This window comes from Mandrillus leucophaeus, unplaced genomic scaffold, assembly GCF_000951045.1.
Source record: "Mandrillus leucophaeus isolate KB7577 unplaced genomic scaffold, Mleu.le_1.0 Scaffold1080, whole genome shotgun sequence".
Classification (NCBI taxonomy): Eukaryota; Metazoa; Chordata; class Mammalia; order Primates; family Cercopithecidae; genus Mandrillus; species Mandrillus leucophaeus.
The window spans coordinates 362,769-386,203 of record NW_012098988.1 but is presented as its reverse complement, the minus strand read 5'-3'; the positions used below and the strand labels follow the sequence as shown (position 1 = coordinate 386,203).

The window sequence follows — 23,435 nt, the reverse complement described above, 5'->3', positions numbered from 1 at the left end:
AAAAACAAATACAAGGAGGCTCAAGGCAGAAAAGCTATAGGAAATAGGAGAAGGAAAGGACTGCTTGATTTAGGGTTAATCAAGAAGGTGAACAGAAATAATGGAGTGGACTGAACCTTAAAGGATATATCTGAATTATTATTAAGCAGGGGTCACAAACTTATATACCTTCAGGAGACCACACAGGTAATGCAGATTTGAGTAGTGTACCAGGTGGAAAAAAATTGGGAATGGTGGTGATTATGGTACGGTGGAAAGCACATATGCAATCTACTCACTACCAGCTAATTACTGACAAAGGCAAAAGCTTTCTCCAAGTCATAAAATCTTCTGATTTTTAAAGAGAAGGTGGAAAACAGCTTCTTCTGAAAAATATCCTAAATGTAAGTATTAATACTTACATTTGTATTAATGTATTACATTTGTAAAAATTGTATTAATACAATTTTTTTTAATCTAGCGTATAAGCCAAACAAATGACACCTGCTGGCTAGATTTACCAGAGACCTCCAACCTTTGGTATGAAACAGGCATCAGCAAACTACAGCATGTGGGCCAAATCTGCCCCACTGCTTGTTTTCAAACAGCCCATAAGCTAAGATTGGTTTTCACATTTTCAGAGGGCTTAAAATTTTAAAAGAAGACTATTTCATGACATGTAAATATTACATACAATTAAAATGTCAATGTCCATAAACAATGTTTCATTGGAATGCAGCTGTGCCTATTGGTTTGTGTATTGTGTATGGCTGCTTTTGTGCTATGTCTAATAGCAGTGTTGAGAGTAGCTGGAATAGAGCCTGTGGAACCCACAAAGTCAAAAATATTCACTATCTGATTCTTTATAAAGTGTGCTGACCCCCGGTATAGAGGGTATGGAGGAAAGCAAATGTTAGAAAAGAGAATAGGATGGGAAATGCATAGGAAAAGGAGGCTAGTTGATGGTAAGGTCAGGAAAAGAAAGAGCTTGAACTTGATTGGACTGGTACTAGAAAATGGCTGGGAATTAAAGCATTAGCAAAAACATTAAACTGGATTTTGGGACACATAATTGGACTGTGATTTGTTTGGGGTAAACACTAGAAATTAGATGACACTGAAACAGGGGGTAGCTAAGAGACTGAAGTTTTTGAAGCGAAAAATAGAAGGCCCAGGTCTCTAATGATTCAAGGGAGAAGGGAGGAAAACTGACAAACCTAACATATTTTAAAGGAAGAAAAGAGACTTTGATACGTTGCTAGTTAGATGTTTGATACACAGAGATGCCACTGAACTGTACAATTAAAAATTGTTAAAATGGTAAATTTTATGTTACGTATATTTTAGCACAATAAAAAATTTGTAGAATATATTTTAGCTGTGAGAATCACATGTAGTTTCATATACACGTGAAAAATATACAGTATATTGTTGCAATTGGAAGAATATCCGATTCAGAGATGAGAAAAAAAGACCAAAGGAATCATGGGTCTGAAATTTGGTATGTGATCTTGGGAAACCCTAACTCTGAACCTGATTTCCACATCTGTGAAAGGGGGATGATGAACACTTCGTTAAAAGGTTAAAAAAATTAGGATTAATATGTCTTACTTTTAAAAACACCAGGTATTTTTATCGCATTCTACTGTGTGAGACAGTAAATATACAATATAAACATTCAAAATATTTAGGAAATAATCTAAGATCACAGTGAGAGACAAAAATCAAAATGTTCCCTAAGTTGGTTAATCAGCATTCTGCTTTTCTGTATTCCATCATAGCTCAAAATACAAATTAAGCAAAATTAATATAGATCAGTTAGCAGGTAACCAATGCCTGTTGAAGATAAATTTTAAAGATTCACTGTGCATGCAAAAAATATATCTCTGTAAATTTAAAAACATTAGTTATTAAATAACAGCAGAAAACACTAAGTAAGCATACTTACCAACCTCGAAGAACTTTAAAAGAACATGGTATGAGTGAAGTCAAATCAGAAGTTTCTTCTGTAAAATCTATACATTCACCTTGGAACCCTGGTTTACTGAATACTTTGAGCTACAAGAACAACACCACAACAGTTAAACAGAAAAAAAATGGTCTTAGATGATCAAAAGCAAATAAAAACCTTTAATTTCATGAATTTATAAAACGTAGCAAAATATCAGACTCATGTTTTATCTATTATCAATGAATTCGTATTAGGGATAATGATACGCTCCTTAAACTTGCTTTCTTACATGTTTTCAGGAATGGAACGTCACTGTTTGTTTACCATTTTCTTGCCTCTCTTCCACCAAATTGTGGGAACAGAGGCCTAGAAAACAATTCTACCTATAAAAGAGTACATTAGAGTCCTTCCTCCACTAACATGTGGTCCTTTATTCTCTCAAACAATCACTATGCCCTATGTTGAGACTAGATGTATAAAATAAGAAAAAATTTAGTGCTAAACATGAAAGAGGCTTAGATTAGTGTAAGGCTACATGGTTAGATGCTTCCCTCCCTAGCTCTTCCTGATCCACAGTTATATATAAGGAGGAGAGCACAAGCGCATGCCCATAAGCAAGCATGAAGAGTACCCAGGAGGGCACACGAGCAGATGGCAGAGGAGATAATAATGACGGGATTAGTGGAAGATTTATGGTGAAGAAAGAAAGATATCTGTGTCATGTATTTCAGCTTACAGGCTTCGGTTTTCTGATAAGAATGCCTTAAATGTGCAGCTTATAGTTATATACAACTACATTTCTACTTTAGTCAATTTTGTCGAGAAAAATCCATGAAATCTCAACTATAATTCCCTTTAGACCAGATATATAATAATCTACAACTCTAGTAGCCTTGAATCTACAATAGGAATGAAAAAAATTAAAGAGCCCATAAAAATTTCATAATACACTGGAGACTTGGAACAACATGGCCCACAGGTCCACCCTGCACTGACCGGCCTGCACTAGGGCACAGAACACATCATAACAGACCATCTGCTCGTGCTGTCATCAAGGATAAGGCTTTTCTGAGCAGCTAATGTTTACCTCCCTCGTCTTCCCAAAGGCCTTTTCTTAGAAGAATTGTTTCTTGGTTATCTCATTCTGCTCTGACCTTACTTGATCTGTTATCAAAGATCAGTCAAAATCAGGGAGGTGAGAAAACTAATTCCCCATGATCATCTGTGGTTTGTACAACACCACTTCCTACTGTGAAACCACACTGTATTTGGAGCATTAAAACATCAAGGGACTTCTTGCCTTAAGGAGATGTGATCCAGCAAGTTTCTGTTGTAGTCCTTGTAGCAGATACAAAGGATAGCAAAGAAATGAAGTCCAAACCAAGACATACTTAGGTTTTTTAACTTAAAGACATATAAAATGTGAGGCTAAAAAGCAAATCACTTTTAACCTCCAAAAAATGCAGAGATATTTCTCCTGCATGGAAATTCTTAATAAAAATTAAAGAAAAGCCACATGAGAAGAGACATGTTGTCTTGCTCACTAACTACATTCCCAGTTAATTAGTTGTATACTGCTGAATTGAAGATTTATACTTCACCATTTTCACAATGAAGCCATGAAACATCAAATCCTGGACTACTGATAATGCCAGTGAAGCATATTTCAGATGGTATATATAGTAGCCACCTCCAGTTTTTTGTCTCAGTCTTCATACCCAGAAAAATTAATTAAAATCCATATACACATGCAGAAATAATGTTATAAAGTATCTCTTGATTTGATGGGTTAAAATAGTCTTTGTCCAAACTTTAAAAACTGGGTTAAATGCTTATCTGAGTTTACTAGATGAGATATGGTATATGATTCACCCAGAATTAGACCAACTCTACAAAAATATGACTCATTTTGATCACCTTATCAATCCTCAAAACAGAACAATTCTCATAATAATGTTCGGAGGATCGAGCATACAGAAACCAACTCTGAGCTTACTGATTATAATAATTAACTTGTGGTTTCTACTCTTGGTGAAATTAAGTGACAGAGCCTTGGAGAAATTAAGTCCTTGGAAAAACTAGCTGGATAAATGACCATGTTGGCTTCCTTTACAGAACAATGGATAACAAATATACAAAACAACTCAGGTTGCTTAAAACCAAGGCAAATAGACAAACAAGAGATGAGTGTTTTCCAAACTATACCCATCCTTCTGTGCCACGTTGGTACGGCTCAATCCCTAACAGCTCCCCAACTGGAAATAGAAGTGAAGGAAAAAAAGTATCCCTCTGGTTTGCTTTTCACATATATTATTGTATTTCTTTCTTAGAACTACCATTTAAGCAGAAATTATCTCCACTATATTATGAAGATTTCACAGAAATTCTCTTTGCTACATAATTTTCATTTATAATATATGCTAACAATATGTGGTAATATATATCTTTAATATAATATGACAAACTAAAAATGCAATGAACTACTGACAAAACACAGAAGCTGTGCTTACTTATTCTACAATATCAGCATTATTTTTAATGTAATTTGACTTACTCCAATACTAAAATAATTTCTATGAGAAACTTTCTTCCCTGTCTAAATAAGACTTTCTCTAGCCCTCTGAGCCTCCCTCATAGAAATATGTTGATTATTAAGGAAAAGTCTTGTTTCTATTCTTCTATTACATCACATCTTTCTCATACTGTAGTGTTATATATTTCTCATATTGGTTATATATTGTAGAATGATTTCATTTCCCTTATTAATCATAAAGGTTTTCTTTCCTGAAATAATTCTTCCTAAGTATTTCTGTGATTTGGCTCCTATAAAAATGATCTAGTTAAAGTGCCACAAAGAAGTGTTTTCTCTTTACTGCTTGTAAATCTTACTGTATTTGCCTAAAGCTGTCATTTTCCTATCCCCCATACATGAAAACAGTAGCAACAATTATTACAGATCCTGTGATCACTTTAAAATTCAGTGAGGCTAAATTATCCAATATAAGAAAATACCTAGTTGTTTTTCTTGGTGAGAATCATGCATAAAATGGAACAGGGGCTCAATATTTAAATAAATCCAAACATTTAATTATATCTGGAAATGGGCTTTAAAAAGATTCTAGAAACAAAAAGTACTTGGCTGAGTCAAAGGGGAGAACTGGTTAGAATTTCTAGAGAATGATGCCTAACTACAACCGCCTCTGAAAACTAAATTCACTGTTACAAGATGTAATCTAGTACTAGATTCCAGTATTCAGGACTTGTGGTAAGAGAGATGATGACGATATGCAGATAATACATATTCTGTTTGGTTTTTGTTTGGGAGGGAAATTAAAAAAAAAATGTCACTTGCTAATGGTGAAGAATTCTATAGCGATCCTATATATCTTGAGTTGCTAATTAGACATAATGACCAAGCTTCAGCCTTCAGAAAAAAAAAAATCTTCTCAATAAAAGGTGGTGGTCTCTGCATGTTCTCACTCATAAGTGGGAGTTGAACATTGAGAACATATGGGCACAGAGAAGGGAGCAACACACACCAGGGCCTGTCTCTTATACACATCTAGATGTGTATAAGAGACAGCATAAGTGGTAGTTGAACATTGAGAACATATGGGCACTGAGAAGGGAGCAACACACACCAGGGCCTGCTGGGGAGTGAGGGGTGAGAGGAGGGAACTTAGAGGACTGGTCAGTAGGTCCAGCAAACCACCATGGCACACGTATACCTATGTAACAAACCTGCACGTTCTGTACATGTATCCCCCCCCCTTTTTTTTTAAGAAGAAATAAAGACAAAAAAATTAAAACAAAATAAAACTTTCCTAATCCCAAAACAAAAAATAAAATAAAAAAATAAAAGGTGGCGTTCCACCAATATCTCAAATAAGCCACATCTCCTCATGATATGTTTCCAGAACAGTCATTAACAATATTTTCAATCATCGTAACACTCATAATGTATACTAATCCCTATATACCTACATTTTCTGGCTTTTCCCCTCTTAGGTTGCTTGAGGTTCTCCTTAAAATCACCAGCATAAAAAAATTCCCTCTCTGACTTGAGCTCTGAAATGAAACTTCCTCCTCATTCCTCAGGGAAAATCAGTACCCCATCTGAACACAGCATCTGTATTGCCAATCTGACTGTTGTAACTACTGCCTGTTGAAAATACTTGCTAATTATTGAACCAGAACCAGCGTGTCAGCCAAGATCTGTTTAAGAAAGTATACACAAGAAGAATGTCTGAAAATTTGATCCACTGAAAATAACAAGACCTTTGATACTGGGCAAACTAAGAATGTTTTGTTCATGTGTTACTAAATATCCAGTTATCATACACCTGTCAGAAATGCTTATTCCACAAGGCAATACCTTAGCCATACCCAGAAAAATGAAGTGGAGCTGATTTCACTGGGCGTTTTGTGCGGCTTCCTCTCTTCCACTTAGACTGGAAATACTATAAAGAAAATCCTCCCAGCAATCTGCCCCAAACAAGGAAGTCCATAAAAAAAAGAACAAGGAGGTAGGAGCAGGAGAAACAAAGATTTAAAAAACGAGGCTTTTTATCTGTACTTAGAACTCAAAAAAATGCGCAGTTTGAAATAATTTCTCTTTTTTCTATCTACTCATGTTGTTTTGATTCATGTGAAAAAACACTTTAAAAATCCACAGTTGGGAGTTTTCAAAATTTCAAAATAAAAATCTGGCAGGAAGTGTCTCTAAATACAACAACTCAATTATATTCAGAAAGGAAATGTTCCCAATAGGCCTGAGCTAATCAGAAAATAATAAAACCCAAAAGCATTGTGAATGGAAACATGGTTAAACTAAGCTGGTCTGAAATAAACACTGACATGAATATGAAAAACATACACATTCAGAGAAAAACACTGAGCATTATGTAACGGCAGCAAATGCCAAATATTTAAAAGTAATCACTATATTTGGCTTTTTGACAACAATTTTTCTGACAAAGGAAGCAACGTCTCTCACCCCCTCTTCCTTCTATAGTTGTACTGCTCGTATCATGATTATGTCTTTATTTGATGTAAAACCCTGAACATGTGGTTTTGTCAAGTGTGGTCCATATACTAGAAACGTCTCTTTTGCTACTTCTAGTTGTGTATATGGCACTTACTTAAATTCTGAATCTCAGATTTATTATCTATAAATGGGAGTAATACTGACCTTACGGACTTATTAGAAATGTTAAATAGGTACAATTTCTAGCCCTCAGTAGAAAATAAACAAATGTTGGGCTCCAAAGTATTGTCCAGTTCCCTTTAAACCATTAATACAGTAGAAATGAATATAGGGTTTCAAGTTCACTAGCTCAGAAATATTTGATTATAGGTATTAGAAATACACGTACATAACAAGCATGCCAAGACAGTGACTTTTCCATGGTAAGTTTGCTCTTCCAGAGATAAATAAAATATTCTATGAAGAATGTGACACTGAAGAAAGAATGGACGATGGGAAAGAAAGAGTGCCAGAAGTTCAAAGTGACCCTAAAGTGGTCAGAGCTACAGCTCTGTCAGGAGAAAACAAAAGGAAGTGTGACAAACCCAGTCTAATACAACCACTGACAAAGATGTAAATTCTTCTGCTCATAGATACCAAGTGCAATATAATCTGCTCTGCCAGAGAGACACATAAAAGTTATCTGCAGAAAAGAGAAAGATTTCAGAGAAAGGGTATAAATGCTTTTAGTAAACAATTTAACAATTATAAGAATATTTTTAAACATACCAAATGCGGAGGTTCATTTATCCCAAGTGGTTCCTGAAAACATATTAAAACATTTTCAAAATTGTAATCACATAATCTTAGTTGTCTTTTTGAAAGTTTTGAAAATATTCTTTGAAAAAATTTTTTTTTCTTTTTTTTTTTCCCTTGCTTTTCTGAGAGAGTATTCCTCTGTTGTCCAGGCTGGGGTACAGTGACACAGTCCCAGCTCACTGTACCCTTGATCCTCAGGGCTCAAGCGATCCTCCCAACTCAGCCTCCCAAGTAGCTGGGACTACAGTCATGTGCCACCACGCCCAATTAATTTTGCTTATTTTTTGTAGAGAGGAGGTCTCACTGTGTTGCTCAGGCTGGTCTCAAACTACTAGGCTTTAGCGATCTTTTACCTTGGCCTCCCAAAGTGCTGGGATTGCACACCTGTGCCACTGCAACCAGCTTGAAAAAATTTTTTGATGGTTTGACCTATTTATGAGACTCTTTGAATTGGCTATGGCTCTCAAATAACCTACTGAATTCTCTTATAATAATTTTAGTATTTATAACTAATTCACTTTTAAGTAATATTGTAGGTGGAAGAAAAATATGGCCTAGTGCCCATTACAAAGAAGGAATGTGAATTTCTGAACATTATCTCATGGGCACTCTTATTGTTCTGCAGGGTTTATTATCCAAACTGGCCACACTCTTCTACAACTTCATGAATTTGCAAAACAAGGAGATTATTCCTTCTTTGTGAAATGCCCTTTCTGCCTAGAAAAATTGCTTTTATCCTTTAAACTATCACTCAATTCACCAATACATCCTATTCTGAGGCAAGGTCTTCAATTCCCCAGGCACTGAGTGTTCCCTTTCCCTGCTCCCCTGCACTGCCTACACACTTCATTTTCTCACTAATCATACTACCATTAATTGTCCATACATCTATCTCCTCTGGGAGACAGAGAACCATCAGGACAGTCTTATTCAATTCTTATCTCCAGTGATTAGCATAGTGTCCAACACATCAGAGACACTAAATAAATGCTGTTAAGTGAATGAACTGATCAAATTACGAAGTCATCTCGTTCATGTGTTAATATCTACTACTCTCTATGGAGTCTATAGAAATTCAATTGCTATTGCATTTTCTTTCTATATACACACATGACATCATTCAACAACTCCACTTTTAAAAAGTGTTTTCCACACATTCAATTGCATACTATTACATGATGCAGCATTGGCTATATTTATACTTCACTCACCAGTTGGATTGGTCGTATCGACATGATTATATTACTTGATCCTCCCCAGTCAAAAAAGCATTTGTATTTCCCTTTTTCTAAAATGTATTGTTCTCCACAGAAGAACTTTTGCTGGTAGGCAACCCATCTAGTAGGGAAAAAAGAAAAAACAAAAACATAAAAACAAGTGATATACAATTGAGCGAACAACAATTTTAAATACCAAAGACTCTCCTCTCAAGGTTCTTAGAGGAGGGGGCAACTTACACTCCACTTTTAACATGAATGGATCTTGTTTTACTGCCAAAGCCAATTTCTTCCAAATCAGAAATTTCCTGATTTGTAATGTCAATAAACTTCCCACTTTCTAGGTCAGATTCAAACAGTGTGACAGAAGATTCTATAAAATTCTAAAAGAAAAAAGAGGAAAGTTTAGGAAAGCATACATATTCTGTTTTATGGACTGCTATTATCTTAGCAAAATATCACATACTGATGGGGTAATTTTTACACAGATAACTCCAGGAACAATTTTAGATGGCCCCGGAAACAATTTGATAGTTATTACTTCCACATCGTTTAAAGGAAAAAATCAGCCTGAATTTACTTTAATTGGGAAGATACTGCATTTTTATATAAATAGTTATTTAAACAGTAATTTAAATAGTTATATAAACAGTTAGTAAATTGCTGAGACTTATAGGCTGTCATAAGCAACACTAATTGCCAAGGAAACTAGTCTCACTTGTGCCTAAGGAACAAAAACTCTATGAAACAAAAGTAAATAGTGTACTTTGGCAATGTGTGACAGGATTTTATGAGCTTAAATATAATAAGAAAAATACATATAATTTGCTTAACAAAAAATGCTCATTAAAAAATTAAAATAACGACAGGAAATTAGAAAAATTTATAGTGAGTCAACACATTTAAAACAAAGAAAATCTCTATGACTCAAATAGATTTTTAGCAAAAGACAAAGTTCACGAAAGAGAAAATAAATATGCAAATGTCCAATTTCATTAGTAAATTAAAGAAATTCAAACTAAAACAATTAGATAAAACTTTCACTTTTTTTTTTTTTTTTTTTTTTTTTTTTGAGATGCTCTTGTTGCCCAGGCTGGAGTGCAATGGTGTGATCTCAGCTCACTGCAAACTCCGCCTCCCAGGTTCAAGCAATTCTCCTGCCTCAGCCTCCCCAGTAGCTAGGATTAAAGGCAGGTGCCACCACGCCTTGCTAATTTTTTATTTTTAGTAGAGATGGGGTTTCTCCATGTTAGTCAGGCTGGTCTTGAACTCCCGACTTCAGGTGATCCGCCTGCCTTGGTCTCCCAAAGTGCTGGGATCACAGGACATGAGCCACTGTGCGCTGCCGGAACTTTCACTTGGCTGGAGTGCTGTGGCGCAATCTCCATTCACTGTAAGCTCCGCCTCCCGGGTTCCCGCCATTCTCCTGCCTCGGCCTCCTGAGTAACTGAGACTACAGGTGCTCGCCACCACGCCCGGCTAATTTTTTGTATTTTTAGTAGAGACGGGGTTTCACCATGTTAGCCAGGGTGGTCTCAATCGCCTGACTTCGTGATCTGCCTGCGTTGGCCTCCCAAAGTGCTGGGATTACAGGCGTGAACCACCGTGCCTGGCCCAAAACTTGCATTTCTTAAAGAAAGATCTAAAAGTTCAGTTTTGTCAAAACATTGCTGATGCAAACAAGATTAAATATCTATTTTAGAAAATGACTTAAAAAATAGTTTAAAAAGAAACTGTTCACACTCTCTGACCCTGTAATTCCTTTTTGAATTAAGAAGTCTCCTAAGGGAACTGAATGGTGAGAAACTTGTATGCAAAAATGTATTATTTACAATAGTGAAAAATTGTAAACAATGTAAATGTCCAATGGCTTAATACGCCTTTTACTTTAATAAGCCTTTTACTTCATCCGTCACTTGATGGAATATTAAATATAATTAAGAGTTTTTAACCAACTAACAGAATAAAGTCCAGGGTAAGCCCTGTGAGATTACTAGATTACTACCATTGCTGCTTTTCTACACAATTAAGTAACTGCCAAAGTCACCTAGATTTAAATGTAGCTCTTCTGCTTGAGACTAAGGAACAATGATGGAACAACCTTAAAAACTGTATTCCATTTTATATTTTAAAGCACTTGCGTAAGTTAGTAGAATCTCAGGCACAGGACTGCCTGCTACTAAGAGAACACTACTGAGCAATTGCTTCAGGCCCAAAGATAAGTCTTAAGGATCAGTAATTTGATTACTTTTAAATTCCATAAAATCCCTCAGCTGAGTTCTTGCATTACAATCTCCAGAGGGCGATGTGACATGAGACATTGGTGGAGATCTGATGTATCCATTAATTTAGGAGAAAAAAATGGTCTCCGCTGCATACCAACCCGATGTCGAAGGTCTGAAAAGAGGCCTAAAGTCTGAAAATCGCAACAAAAGCAAATATAAAATTAATCTAGTAGAAAACTAGGGAAAAACAAGCACACCAAGAAAGTGTTATTGAGGAAGTCAAGGAATAAAAATTCCCTAGTTGCTGGAGCCTAAATACTGTTATATTCCTTTTGGTCCTTGCCTTAAAAAAAAAAAGGAAAAAAAAAAATCAACTCCAATGTATTTGAATGACTCATTTGGAATTAGGAACACATTTCTGGTTGTCCTCTCCAAAGCACTCCATGACACAGATCACATGATCCCTAAGGAACACGTCCGGTATTTGACCTTTGTAGATCCAGAGTGTTCCATATACTGGAGCCAGGACATTTGAAAACTGTATTGCATTATGCAGCTCTTCTATCTGTCCTCTAGTGTATTTTATATTACTTCAGTGGAGATCTTAAACGCAGTGCTTCACTCTTCCCCAGGCTGGAGACATCTCAGCCTCTGTATGGGGTAACAATGTCTCACATTAACTCTACATATTAAGTCACAGAGGGCTGTCACAACTACAAGAACTTTAAGAACTCCTTTCCAATAATAATGCTGTGTCTGGGGAATATACAATTTTCCTAAGTATAATTTGATAAGCAAGTTTTTAAAGCATTTTCACAGTATGTACATATATATTTTATATTGTCTAAATACATGTAGATATTTTAGTGTATTTCATCTGAAAATATTTTAGTGAACTTAAATGTAAATGATAAAGTGTCTGAAAATCATGTATTTATTATTTATGTATATTTTTCTGTAATGTGATCCTATATTTATAGCTACAAATGAAATGCTGGTAAGTCTGAATGAAATCCAGTTTTTTATTGTGAAGGTACTTTTTAAGTTTAAGCATTTTGGAGCAATGGAAAATGGATAATCTCACATGGGCTCTAGAGTAAGACAGACTTGCCCTCAAATCACAGGTCTACACTTGGGCACAGTACTTAACCTCTTAGACAATCAGTTTCTGTATCTCTAAGACAGGAATCATAAGAGTCTCCAATTCATAGTCTTTGTGAAGATTAGTACAAATATGCATATAAAGCCATTAGTAAGTTCTTCATAAATGTTAAGATTATTATGAGGATTATAATAACATCTTTAGCTATGAGTTAACAACTAATATTTTAATTTTTTTTAATCTAATTTAAGGAGGACAGAAGAGAAGATATTGTTTGAAGGGTATTTTTACTTATATATTTAAAAAAAAACAGCCAGGTGTGGTGGCTTATGCCTGTAATCCCAGCACTTTGGGAGGCTGAGGCAGGTGGTGGGTGGGTCACGAGGTCAGGAGATCGAGACTATCCTGGCTAACATGGTGAAACCCCATCTCTACTAAAAATACAAAAAATTAGCCAGGCATGGTGGCGGGCGCCTGTAGTCCCAGCTACTTGGGAGGCGAAGGCAGGAAAATGGCGTGAACCCGGGAGGCGGAACTTGCAGTGAGCTGAGATTGTGCCACTGCACTCCAGCCTGGGCAACACAGCGAGACTCCATCTCAAAAAAAAAAACAACAAAAAAAAACACAAAACAAAAAACCCCCAAAAAACTGTCATCATTTTTGTACATGCCCAGAACTTTTGTTTGCAGTAGTAATTAGCATATTTGTTTCTGCTATTTTTTCTATTATGTATTTTAGCCTCTGTCTATATCAAATATCTCCTAATTATTTAGCTATGTAGTTGCAATATTTGTAACTTTCCACATTTTCTACTACTGGGGGATTTCAACTAGTGACTTGGGGTTTGGTCTTTTGTTATGCTTGCTTTAAAATCATCTTTAGAAGACACCATCAAATTCAGGGATGAACATTTCTAGCATTAGCAATGCGCCACCCAACTTTTTCTTAAATAAGCTGGGAGAAAATTTTAAATTATTCAGTACTGGGTGGACAATGCTTTGAATAATGAGCCATGATTTCCTCAGTGTACATGGTCACAATGATCTAAAGCATAAAGAAGGCTCTGTCTTGCTTTGTCTTGCTTACCTTTTACATATCAAGTAAGACATGGCTAAATAAAGAAAATCCCATGGCCCCTGTGCATTACAATTGTAGACTAAATATATCACAAATTATTTATCTATTGCTCAAGCAATCCCAGTGCCTAATTTTCAGTGGATTGTTTTATATTTCTTTCAGGTAGAATTAGTTTCCAACTCATTTAGTATAGTCACCAGAAAGATCTTTCTAAGTAATTAATGTAATCATGCTTACTAGGCCTCAAATCCATCAACAGTTCATGGTCAACTTAGGAAAAAAAAAATCTGAACTCCTCAATATGGTCCTTCATTATCTGGCTTTAGACTCATCTTTCCAAAGTTCTCCCTAACATCCCAAGTTAACCACATTTCCCTAAACATGGCAAAATTTCGCTTACATGAGGGTTTCTCAATCTCAGCACTATTAATATTTGGGACCCTGTAATACTTTGTTGTTGGGGACTGTCCTTCACATTCTAGGGGTTTGGCAGCAACTGTTGCCTCTGCCCTGCAGGAGTAGCACCCTTGCTCCAGATATGACAATCCAAAATGTCTCCAGACATTGCCAAAGGCCCCCTAAGGGGTAAAATCACCCCCAGCTGAGAATCAATGGCTTATAACCTTGACTTTACACATTAACGTGTTAATCTCTTGTTAAACAGGCACCTACCTTTTTCCTTCACCCTGTTCTAGAACTTCTTCACTTGGTTAACTCTTTTTTGAACTTGAAATTTCAGCCAGCTGTCATCTTTTCCATGAAGCCCTCTCTATTCAAGTGGGGATAACTGACCAACTGACCTTTTTCTGGGAACCCTGAGTACTTTGTCCTTAACACAATCATAGCCAAGCAATACCAAACATTTATATAAGTGCTATCTTCCTTACCAGACTGCCTGCTGTGTAAATGTGGGGGCTCAGTCTGGCCACTCCTGGCATCTAACAAAGAAGGTACTCAAAAAATGATTATGGAAACAATGGGTGAAAAGTTAAAAAAAAAATCCATAATAATCATTGCAGTTAAGAAAAATAGGCAAGTTGCATAAGCAGTTGAGGTTAATGCTCTTCTATTTTATAATCACATGTTCTATCAGCAGTCATGTCCAATTTTTGTGAACAGATTTTTTAAAAGGTAGAACATTAAGGATAAGGAAGCTAACTCACAGCTTGTAAGTACCGGAAAGACAAGATAGGGCCACTTAATGCACCGCAAGCATTACTGTCTTCAAAGTCTCCTTCTTCAAGCAGAAACTGCTGGCCTTTAAAATGTTCTTTTTCATAGGCAACCCACCTAGAAATACAGGGGACACCCAAATGACCCATTAATAAAACTGTAGTCAAGAAAGCAAAACAGAGACAATCAAGGTAAATCTCATAGTGGCTCATCTCCATATTGTAAAAAGCAGCACATTAGTTTTGTTTCATTTACAAAGATAGACAAATGGTGTGTGCTTCATAGATCAATAATTTTTATAATTTGGAGGCTTTTCCCAACAAAAGGTTAATTACAGAACTGCAACAGAGCAATGCTTTTTAAATGTTTATGGTGTGACTTGATACTACAGCACAAGGGGGTCAGAGAACAGTGTGTCAAGTAAATATAATACGAAGTGCATAGAACTAATGAGAAAAGATACAAATTTACATGGAGATCCAAAGATAATCATTTTTATTTTACTAATTAAGCCATTCTGGAACAACGGAATGACTTTTACATGAAACATTTATTCAGGGTTTAAATCAAGCGAATCTGTCACCAGGCTTCAGTTCTAAAACAAAATACAAGATAGTTTATCAAAGAGGAACCAAGAAATTCGACTGAGCTGTTATTAGCCTCAAGGCCCTACATGTATACAAGGACATCTGTAGGTACTTACAGGTGGGAATGCTGGTCCCACTACTTTCTTGACTTCTAATCTAAAACTATCAGTATAAGACACTGATAAATACCATGAGTTATTAAGCTCCTCCATAAAGCTTACCTTTTTATAAACTAATCCACAGTATCTAATGCAACGTGGGCATAGATGGCTCATGAAACAAGCTGGCCTTCTCGAATCTGCCTTTAGCCACACTGCATAGTTAGGCTGAGAGGCCCTCCAATAGTGCAGACTCCAAGGGTGACTATTTCTGAGCTCCAGGGTTGGGAACTTTGAAAATCAGGAGCTTGACAAAATAAAGCCTAGGACGGCTACCTACTACTGCTTTTTCTTTCTTCACTCCTACTGTGGTTGTGAAGATACAGAAAATACTTCAAATAATTGTTTTCATAGGGCACAAAATAGCAGCCATTAATTGTTACACCCCCTTCCCTTTCTGTAAGCATAGGTATGATGGTGGGGCACAAGGTCCACATGAATTGGAATAAACCTATAAACCTATTTATGCATCTCAGTATATCTGTACTATGGAAATGAACTAACATTATTTTATTCTTCAACTGTTATATGAAAATAAATTTCACAAAACAACTTTTAAATTCTAAGCTTTATTTTATGTAAGTGTGGCTACTCAAAACACACTTTTATTTATATCTGAATGGGAAAAGAAATAAAAGGTATAAAAGACCTTAAAGGATCGATTAAGATTCACAAATTCATTATATGACAGTCCAATAACGATGTACTCAGTTTTTCTTAATAGACTAAGTTTTGGTTAAGATTCAATTTGTATATCCATCTGGTATATTTAAAGATAGGTGTTATCTGAGAAAAGTTAAGAAACATTACTTTTACTTTCCCCAGATTCCTCAAGATGGTTACAGGGATGGAGTCCATGCTACCTACAGATACAATTAAACAACAAAACCAAAAAACGGTAGAAGCTGTGAAAAAATAATCAGCTATTCCTCTTTAAATGGGGACATCACATCTTTCTTCTGCAGTTGTCACAGACAAATGAAAGTTTGTATCCTGCATTACAAGTCATGTTTACTTAGGATTTTTACAAAATAGCTATTAAAAAAAAAAAAAAACCGTAGGAATAACAATGTACATCACACAGAATTTTAGCAGATAATTTTCTATGCAGCAGAAAATTGGTTTTAACCTAAGTCAATCTAGTTAATAGGAAAAACATTTAGATCTCAAAGGGAGGAAAAGGCAAAAATATTTTATAGCAGGGTTAACAAGAAACATGTGTGTTCACAAACCAGATAATATTACAAATAAACACAATAAAAATGTGTTTATCCAAACCATATTTGTTCTTCAAGACCCAAATAAAATTTTTAAATTGAAGGACAAGGAAGTGATTAATATGTCAGACTAATAATTGATATAATCTACATATCCAGCATATATAATCTCTTACATTTTTATTTTGACTAGTATGGCTATTACTTAATTTACTGTCAGAAATTGCAAAGTCTAGTTCTCTAAATATAGACCCTTGAGTGATCTCAAATAATTCACTTAACTTTTGTGAATAAAATATTTTAGTAGCATCTTTTACTAGAGTAGCTATTAGCAAAATTATATGATGTTACTGCAAATATCAAGAGATACTGATAATTAAAACAAATTAACATTCCCAAAAAACCAATGTATCAACAGAGAGACAACAGAATGTTTCTAGAGGGATTCCAGCATTGGGTTGACAACGATATATAAACAATGAGGACAGTTTCTTCTTCATTGTTTCACCTGCCAGGATACAAATATAAAGGTACATCCCAGGCTCATCATAGATTTGGGAGGCTTCTGCCACAGTAACTGCTGACTAAGACTGGGATGGTAGCAATGATGGTTACACTTGGCATTATATCCAGGGGTTCCTAGAGAGCTTCCTCAAAAGCAGTTCAGAGTCCGAGGGGGCAACCAATGTCAAAAATCCTTGACTTTGGAAACATACAATCCAGATCCTTTTTTAAGAAGGGAAGGCTCACTGCCAAGGTCCTTGGTACATAAGTCAAGTATGATCAACAGAATAGTGGATAAAAACTGGGGCTCTCATTCACGTTCATAACTTGTGAAAACCTAATTTTATTTTGCAATTCTTATAGTCTATCCTGTGTTCAGAAATACAAGGTGTTGAAGTTTTAGAAACTATTTTCTACATTTAATATATCTCAAAATCTTTAATAGAAACAAGAGTCCACAGAAAACCATAAGTAACTAATATTTTTTACTTTCCATATTACAGAAGAAATGTATATTTTTAGATTAAAAACGTTTTTGCTTCGCTTAGCACATTTTTGTGCTGACCTTCAAAAATAGACTACTAGAGCAAATATTAAAAATACGATACTCACACTCCACCAATGACACGAATTGATCCAATTCTGTGAAAATCTCCATCATTTTTCAAAAAGTTAGGAACAGAATCTATATGCTCACTAAACTCTTTAGCCTGTCCATGGAAGTGAGGTTTTTCATAAATAATAACCTGAAAAAGTATTTAACATGTTTATATTTTACTATAGATACATATTTACTTAAGTGACACAAAAGACCACAAAATGTACAGGGACTACTATCTATTTTTTTAAATTAATATGAGGAGATTTCAAAAAGTTCACGGAAAAGGTGTATTACAAAAAACTGTGCATGGATTGCAAAATTTTTTGCACCCAAATCAACTCCTACTAACTTGTTATAACACATCTTAACAGGATCTAGTTTGAGGTACTAAGAAGAATGAAAGAGAAGTTGGAAAAAAGCCCCTATCAGAGCAATACAAATTTTGCTAAAATCGAAGCAAGAATAAACAAATTTATGGTGAAGCTTGGGTAGAAGAATGGTGAAATCACTGATGATTTACAAAAAGTTTATGGAGACAATACCCCAAGGAAATCAGCAGTTTACACATAGATAACTCATTTAAGAAGGGAAGAGATGATGTTGAAGATGAAGCATGAATTGGCAGACCATCCACATCAATTTGAAAGGAAAAAATTCATCTTATTTGAACTCTAGTTGAAAAGGACTGACAATAAACTGCAGAAACAATAGCCAAGACCACAGATATCTCAGTTAGTTCAGCCTGCACAATTTCGACTGAAAAATTAAAGTTGAGCAAACTTTCCATTCTATAGGTAGCAAGACCGTTATGCTCTGATCAGCTGCAGATGAGAGCAGAGCCTTCAACTGAAAATTTAAAAAATGGGATAAAGATCCTGAAGCATTTCTTCAAAGAATTATAACAGGAGATGAAACATGGCTTTACCTGTATGATCCTGAAAACAGCACAATCAAAGCAATGGCTACCAAAAGGTGGAAGTGATCCAGTCAAAGCAAAAGTAGGCCAGTTAATGGCAAGGGTCGTGGCAACAGTTTTTTGGGATGTTCAAGGCATTTTGTTTGTTGGTTTTCTGGATGGCCAAAGAACAACATCTGTTTATTATGAAAGTGTTTTGAAAAAGTTAGCTAAAGCTTTAGCAGAAAAACAACCAGGGAAGCTTCACCAGGAAGTCATTCTCTACCACAGCAATGCTCCCATTCATTCTCTCCTCAAACAAGGTCAATTTCCCAAGAGTTTCCATGAGAAATCATTAGGCATCCACCTTACACTCCTGAACTGCCTCCTTCTGGCTTCTTCCTAATCTTAACAAAAATTTCAAAGGGAACCCACTTTCCTTCAGTTAATAATGTAAAAAAGACTGCATTGACATAGTTAATTCACCAAGACCCTCAGTTCTTTAGGGATGGACTAAATAGCTGGTATGACTGCTTACCAAAGTGTCTTGACGGTGACGAAGCTTATGATGAAAAATAAGGTCTATATTTATTTTTATATTTTAATTCCATTTTTCCATGAACATTTTGAAGTCCCCTCATGTATACTTACAGTATAGCACAATGTTGGATATTCACAAAGAATATGTGAGTCTTTATCATCATAAAGGTAAAATATCTTATTTAATAATAAGTTTCTCTCATATTATAATAATATACTTGAGTGTGATTACATTGTTTTGGTCACCCAAATACTAGGACCATCTCATAGGGTAAACTGCCTTATAACTAACTGATTCTTGAATTATCTTTATAAGTATATCCCTGTGTTCAGAATTTAACATAGCCCTTCCTTCTACTTACTGAATTTCCCTTAAAGAACCTCTTGAGATTCCAGGGTATAACAGTAAATTATCTATTGACTTTTAAAAATACATACTGTTTCTTACAACTAACTACTTCTATGGCCTACTATTCACGGAGAAGAAACAGACATGCCAATTTTAGAATTTAAATATAAAACTTACTTAAAAATAAGAAATTATCGAAAAATATTATTTCTAAAGACTGGATATTTGATTTAAATCGAGGGGATGCAATATGTATTGTCAGAAACAAATTTCTGGCATTTACTTCAAATTTGGATTGGAATAGTATTTCTCCTTTACTATTTTGCTGTTTTTTTACTTCTCAAATACCAGCTGCATTAAGTATGAGGAAGTGACAACAGCATTTATCTATCCACATTCTCTCACTTGGTCCTATTTGTGGGTAATGGAATAATTTGTGCACAAATGTCAACTCAATATCTTGCCAAACAAACCCCATGCTTAAAAACACTAAATCAAAAAGGTTATAGCTGCCTTATGACTAAAAACTGATAATATTAGGGAAAATTTATATAGTACTGATCCTGCACTTTTCCATGTTAGGTTTGCACTGGGTACTATATTTGAAATGACAAAGTTTTATTTGGTTTTAATACGTGTTACATATGCTGACCACATTCAAACTCAGTAAGAAATACAAATTCTTTGAAGAGTAAGCCACAAATTAATATCAAACGACTTATAAATTGTTATTACCAATCCATTCATGTACACCTACAACCTGTCAAACTGCAAATGTCCAAGGAAGATCCAGCCTGTCACAACTGAAGTCCTGATTGACCAGACTAGGAGACGTGAGACAGAAGGCATTGAGACAGCACCACAGCTAATTTACACCTTTTATATCTTGACTGCAAATAGAATCACCTAGGACTCTTTGGAAATTGTTGACCATGGCCCAAACTAATATGGTATCTCTGGGAGTGCAGCCCAGGCTCAAGCATCTTTTAAAATTCCAATATGTATAATTCCAACACGCAGTCAAAGTATATTAGATACACTCAGACACAGAAGTTTTAAAAGACTCCATCTATGTGTCTGAGAGAATGGAAGTCAGTTCCATAAATGAGAAAGCCCAGAAATGGGAGAGTTGAAGGAGTTGTGTCTTGTTTTAGAGAAGAGGAAGACAAATGAATCCCTGCTTCCACACCTGCCTCTGCAGGTGCTATAACCAAATTATAGGCAGGCCTGTTTGCATCTTTTATCACTGTACTGGTTTGCCTTCTCTCTCTAAAAATACTTTGTAATTCTGTTTCCTCCTTTCTTTCCCTGAATTTGCTTGATCCTGGCACCACTGCCACCTATTTTCATTGCCTCGCCTCTACTCTTCCCTTTGGATGCTCATACTTACAAACTGCCATCTATCTGATAAGAGTTACCTACACTTCCTTTTGATCAGCCTTGATCACCTTCCTGAGCATCACTCCCAAAGGCCTGCTAGATATCTCCACTTTAATAACTACCTGCTATCTCAAGTCCCCTCCTCCAAAACAAAAATCAAACCTATCACCTTTCCACCCCGCAGCAGAAATCTAGTGAGTCTGACTGATTTATTGGTACAGACCTCCATCTTTGCAGACTGATCCCACTCTCCATTCACAGCCACAGGGTGGGCCCTCATCAAACATTTTGTGCATTCACTTCCCACCTCCCTCAAATCCATTAGCTATGTATAATCATATGTGGAGGTACTTTTCATTCCAATAATTCAAAATACCTAAATATTAATCCGGAGACTCTTTAGCCTGCTACAAAAATCAGTTCAAGACTTACCTTTAAGTTCATGGGCATTTCCACTTTCAGTCCACCCTTAAGATGACAAGATAGTTTAATATTAGACAGGTAAATATTTAAAATATTTGAACGTAATATCTGAAAGTGATATATGTAGGTTACATAAAAATCTAATCAGTGAAGATTACACATCAGTCAAATTTAAATTGTGCTAAATTTTAAATTCTAAATATAGAACTCTATAGTAGTCAAAACCAAGTTATAGTGTTCCTCATCAATGTAGATGGGGCAAGAAATCTTAAGGATACACTTTCCAGATTACAACTACTATGAGGAAGGAAACTGAGCTTTAGTCCTTGACTACACATGACCAATTAAGATTTAATCCCACTTCAGAGTGTCCCAAAAAGAAGAGTGGTATTGCTAGTAAACTTAGAAATCTCATTCAGCAGAGTAGATTTCTTAGCCAGCTAATCCAAAAGTCTTCCCTACAATTATTTGGGCTTTCTAAATTAGAGCACTGAGCTAATCACACTAACCTTTCCAAGGTCAACCAACACTTTTGATCACATGCACTGTCTTTGTGACCTCAAAGTTTCACAGCATGAAAAGTAACTTTTTCCCTACAAAAACCCCAATTCTGTAGGTTTTTTTTTTGTTTCAAGTGCTACTCCACATTGTGATATTTCTTAAAATGTTTCAGTTTGTCCTAGCGGCTATGTTTTTAAAGGGCATGGACTAACCAAAAATGGTTTATCACATAGCCAATGTTTAATTGAACAGTTTGCCACTAAGTAAATGTTTGCAACAAAAAAGAAATACTGTAAATACTAAAGGCACTACAGTACAATAGTTTGCCAATTCAGTGGTACACATATTCACTTCTTGAGATTGAGAAGCATGAGCAACCATCATGGTTATTTAATTTTGGATTCATGGGTACTTGGGAAAAGGAATGCTTCTGTTTAAATTTGCTTACCATTTGAAGCGGATGTAATGATTTCATTTCTGCTGTAGAAATCTCAAAGAGCCCATGGTCTTCCTCCAGAACTGTAGCTTGTCCCTTAAAATTAATATCTGGGTAGGCAAGCCAACTATATAAAAATAGATAGTTAGTTAAAGTATAACAGTACTGATTTAGTCTAGTTCGGCAGGTAAAAAGTGCTACCAAAATAAAAAAACAAAATCCTCCATCACAGAATTACACTAGTAAAACACACTCAAAGTGAGAGCCAGACATTATATAACGATAACAGTTACCATGTTATTAAGTATTTACGTTCACACATTATCCATCCTATAATAAGCTATCTGTCCTTAATAAGTCTAATATGTTTTCCAATCATTAGGCATTACTTTTATTTTTCCGATACCTAAAACATGTGGCACCTTTAATTCAAGTGGGAAATAATTAGAAAATCAAAACAAATTTTACTATATTCCATTCTTTTTTAAACTGGAACAATCAGAGACAGGGATTCCACAAGGTGTTTTACATTTTGAGCCACATTTTAAGAATCAATATCAGTTCTATTGGCTGCCTAAGGAAGAGTATTCGCAATCAGATTCCCAAAAGACCCATTTTCCAGCTAAGCTTGATAATTACAGACATTCCTCATGGACACGGCCAATTACTGGCCTGCCCAAGAGTTGTTTTGTTTTGTTTTGTTTTGTTTTGTTTTGTTTTTGAGATAGAGTTTTGCTCTTGTTGCCCAGGCTGGAGTGCAATGGCGCGATCTTGGCTCACTGCAACCCCTGCCTTCTGAGTTCAAGTGATTCTCCTGCCTCAGCCTCCCGAGTAGCTGGGATTACAGGCGTGTGCCACCATGCCCAGCTAATTTTTTTGTATTTTTTAAGTAGAGATGGGGTTTTTCCATGTTGGTCAGGCTGTCGAACTCCTGACCTCAGGTGATCCACCCACCTTGGCCTCCCAAAGTGCTGAGATTACGGGCACGAGCCACCACACATGGCTGGCCTGCCCACAAGTTCTAATTCACATGTAGGGGGGACAAAAAAGTTGTCCTACAGTGACCCCCAAATTGTACACCAACCATCATCAGAGTAAACAAAAACAGTGAGGGAGTAGAGGGTTTCATGTTGAGCCAGATATCCACAGGGTTTGGAGTCAAGTCAATCTGGGAATGAACTAAGACTGAACTTAGACCCATCATCCTACAGATACCTCTAGAAACAGAGAGGCCTAGTATCAAATCCACACGTACCAGCTAGTAGCCTAGGACAAATCACCCACATATAATATGAGAGTAACACCATCTGCTTTTCAGGAACAGAGGAGTCATAA

At 35.8% G+C, this 23,435-nt stretch overlaps 1 protein-coding gene across 1 annotated transcript in view; it reads right to left on the bottom strand.

Moving 5' to 3' along the window:
• Positions 1-23,435, bottom strand: part of CRYBG3 (beta-gamma crystallin domain containing 3) — a 123,945-nt gene that overhangs the window by 30,769 nt on the left and 69,741 nt on the right. Inside the window, exons 9-16 of the mRNA XM_011986849.1 lie at positions 22,113-22,227; positions 21,173-21,208; positions 17,588-17,721; positions 14,500-14,626; positions 9,173-9,315; positions 8,927-9,053; positions 7,686-7,718; positions 1,928-2,037 (exon numbers count right to left, since the gene is read on the bottom strand). Of these exons, the coding sequence (XP_011842239.1) occupies positions 1,928-2,037; positions 7,686-7,718; positions 8,927-9,053; positions 9,173-9,315; positions 14,500-14,626; positions 17,588-17,721; positions 21,173-21,208; positions 22,113-22,227 (825 nt within the window). The remainder of the gene's footprint in view (positions 1-1,927; positions 2,038-7,685; positions 7,719-8,926; positions 9,054-9,172; positions 9,316-14,499; positions 14,627-17,587; positions 17,722-21,172; positions 21,209-22,112; positions 22,228-23,435) is intronic.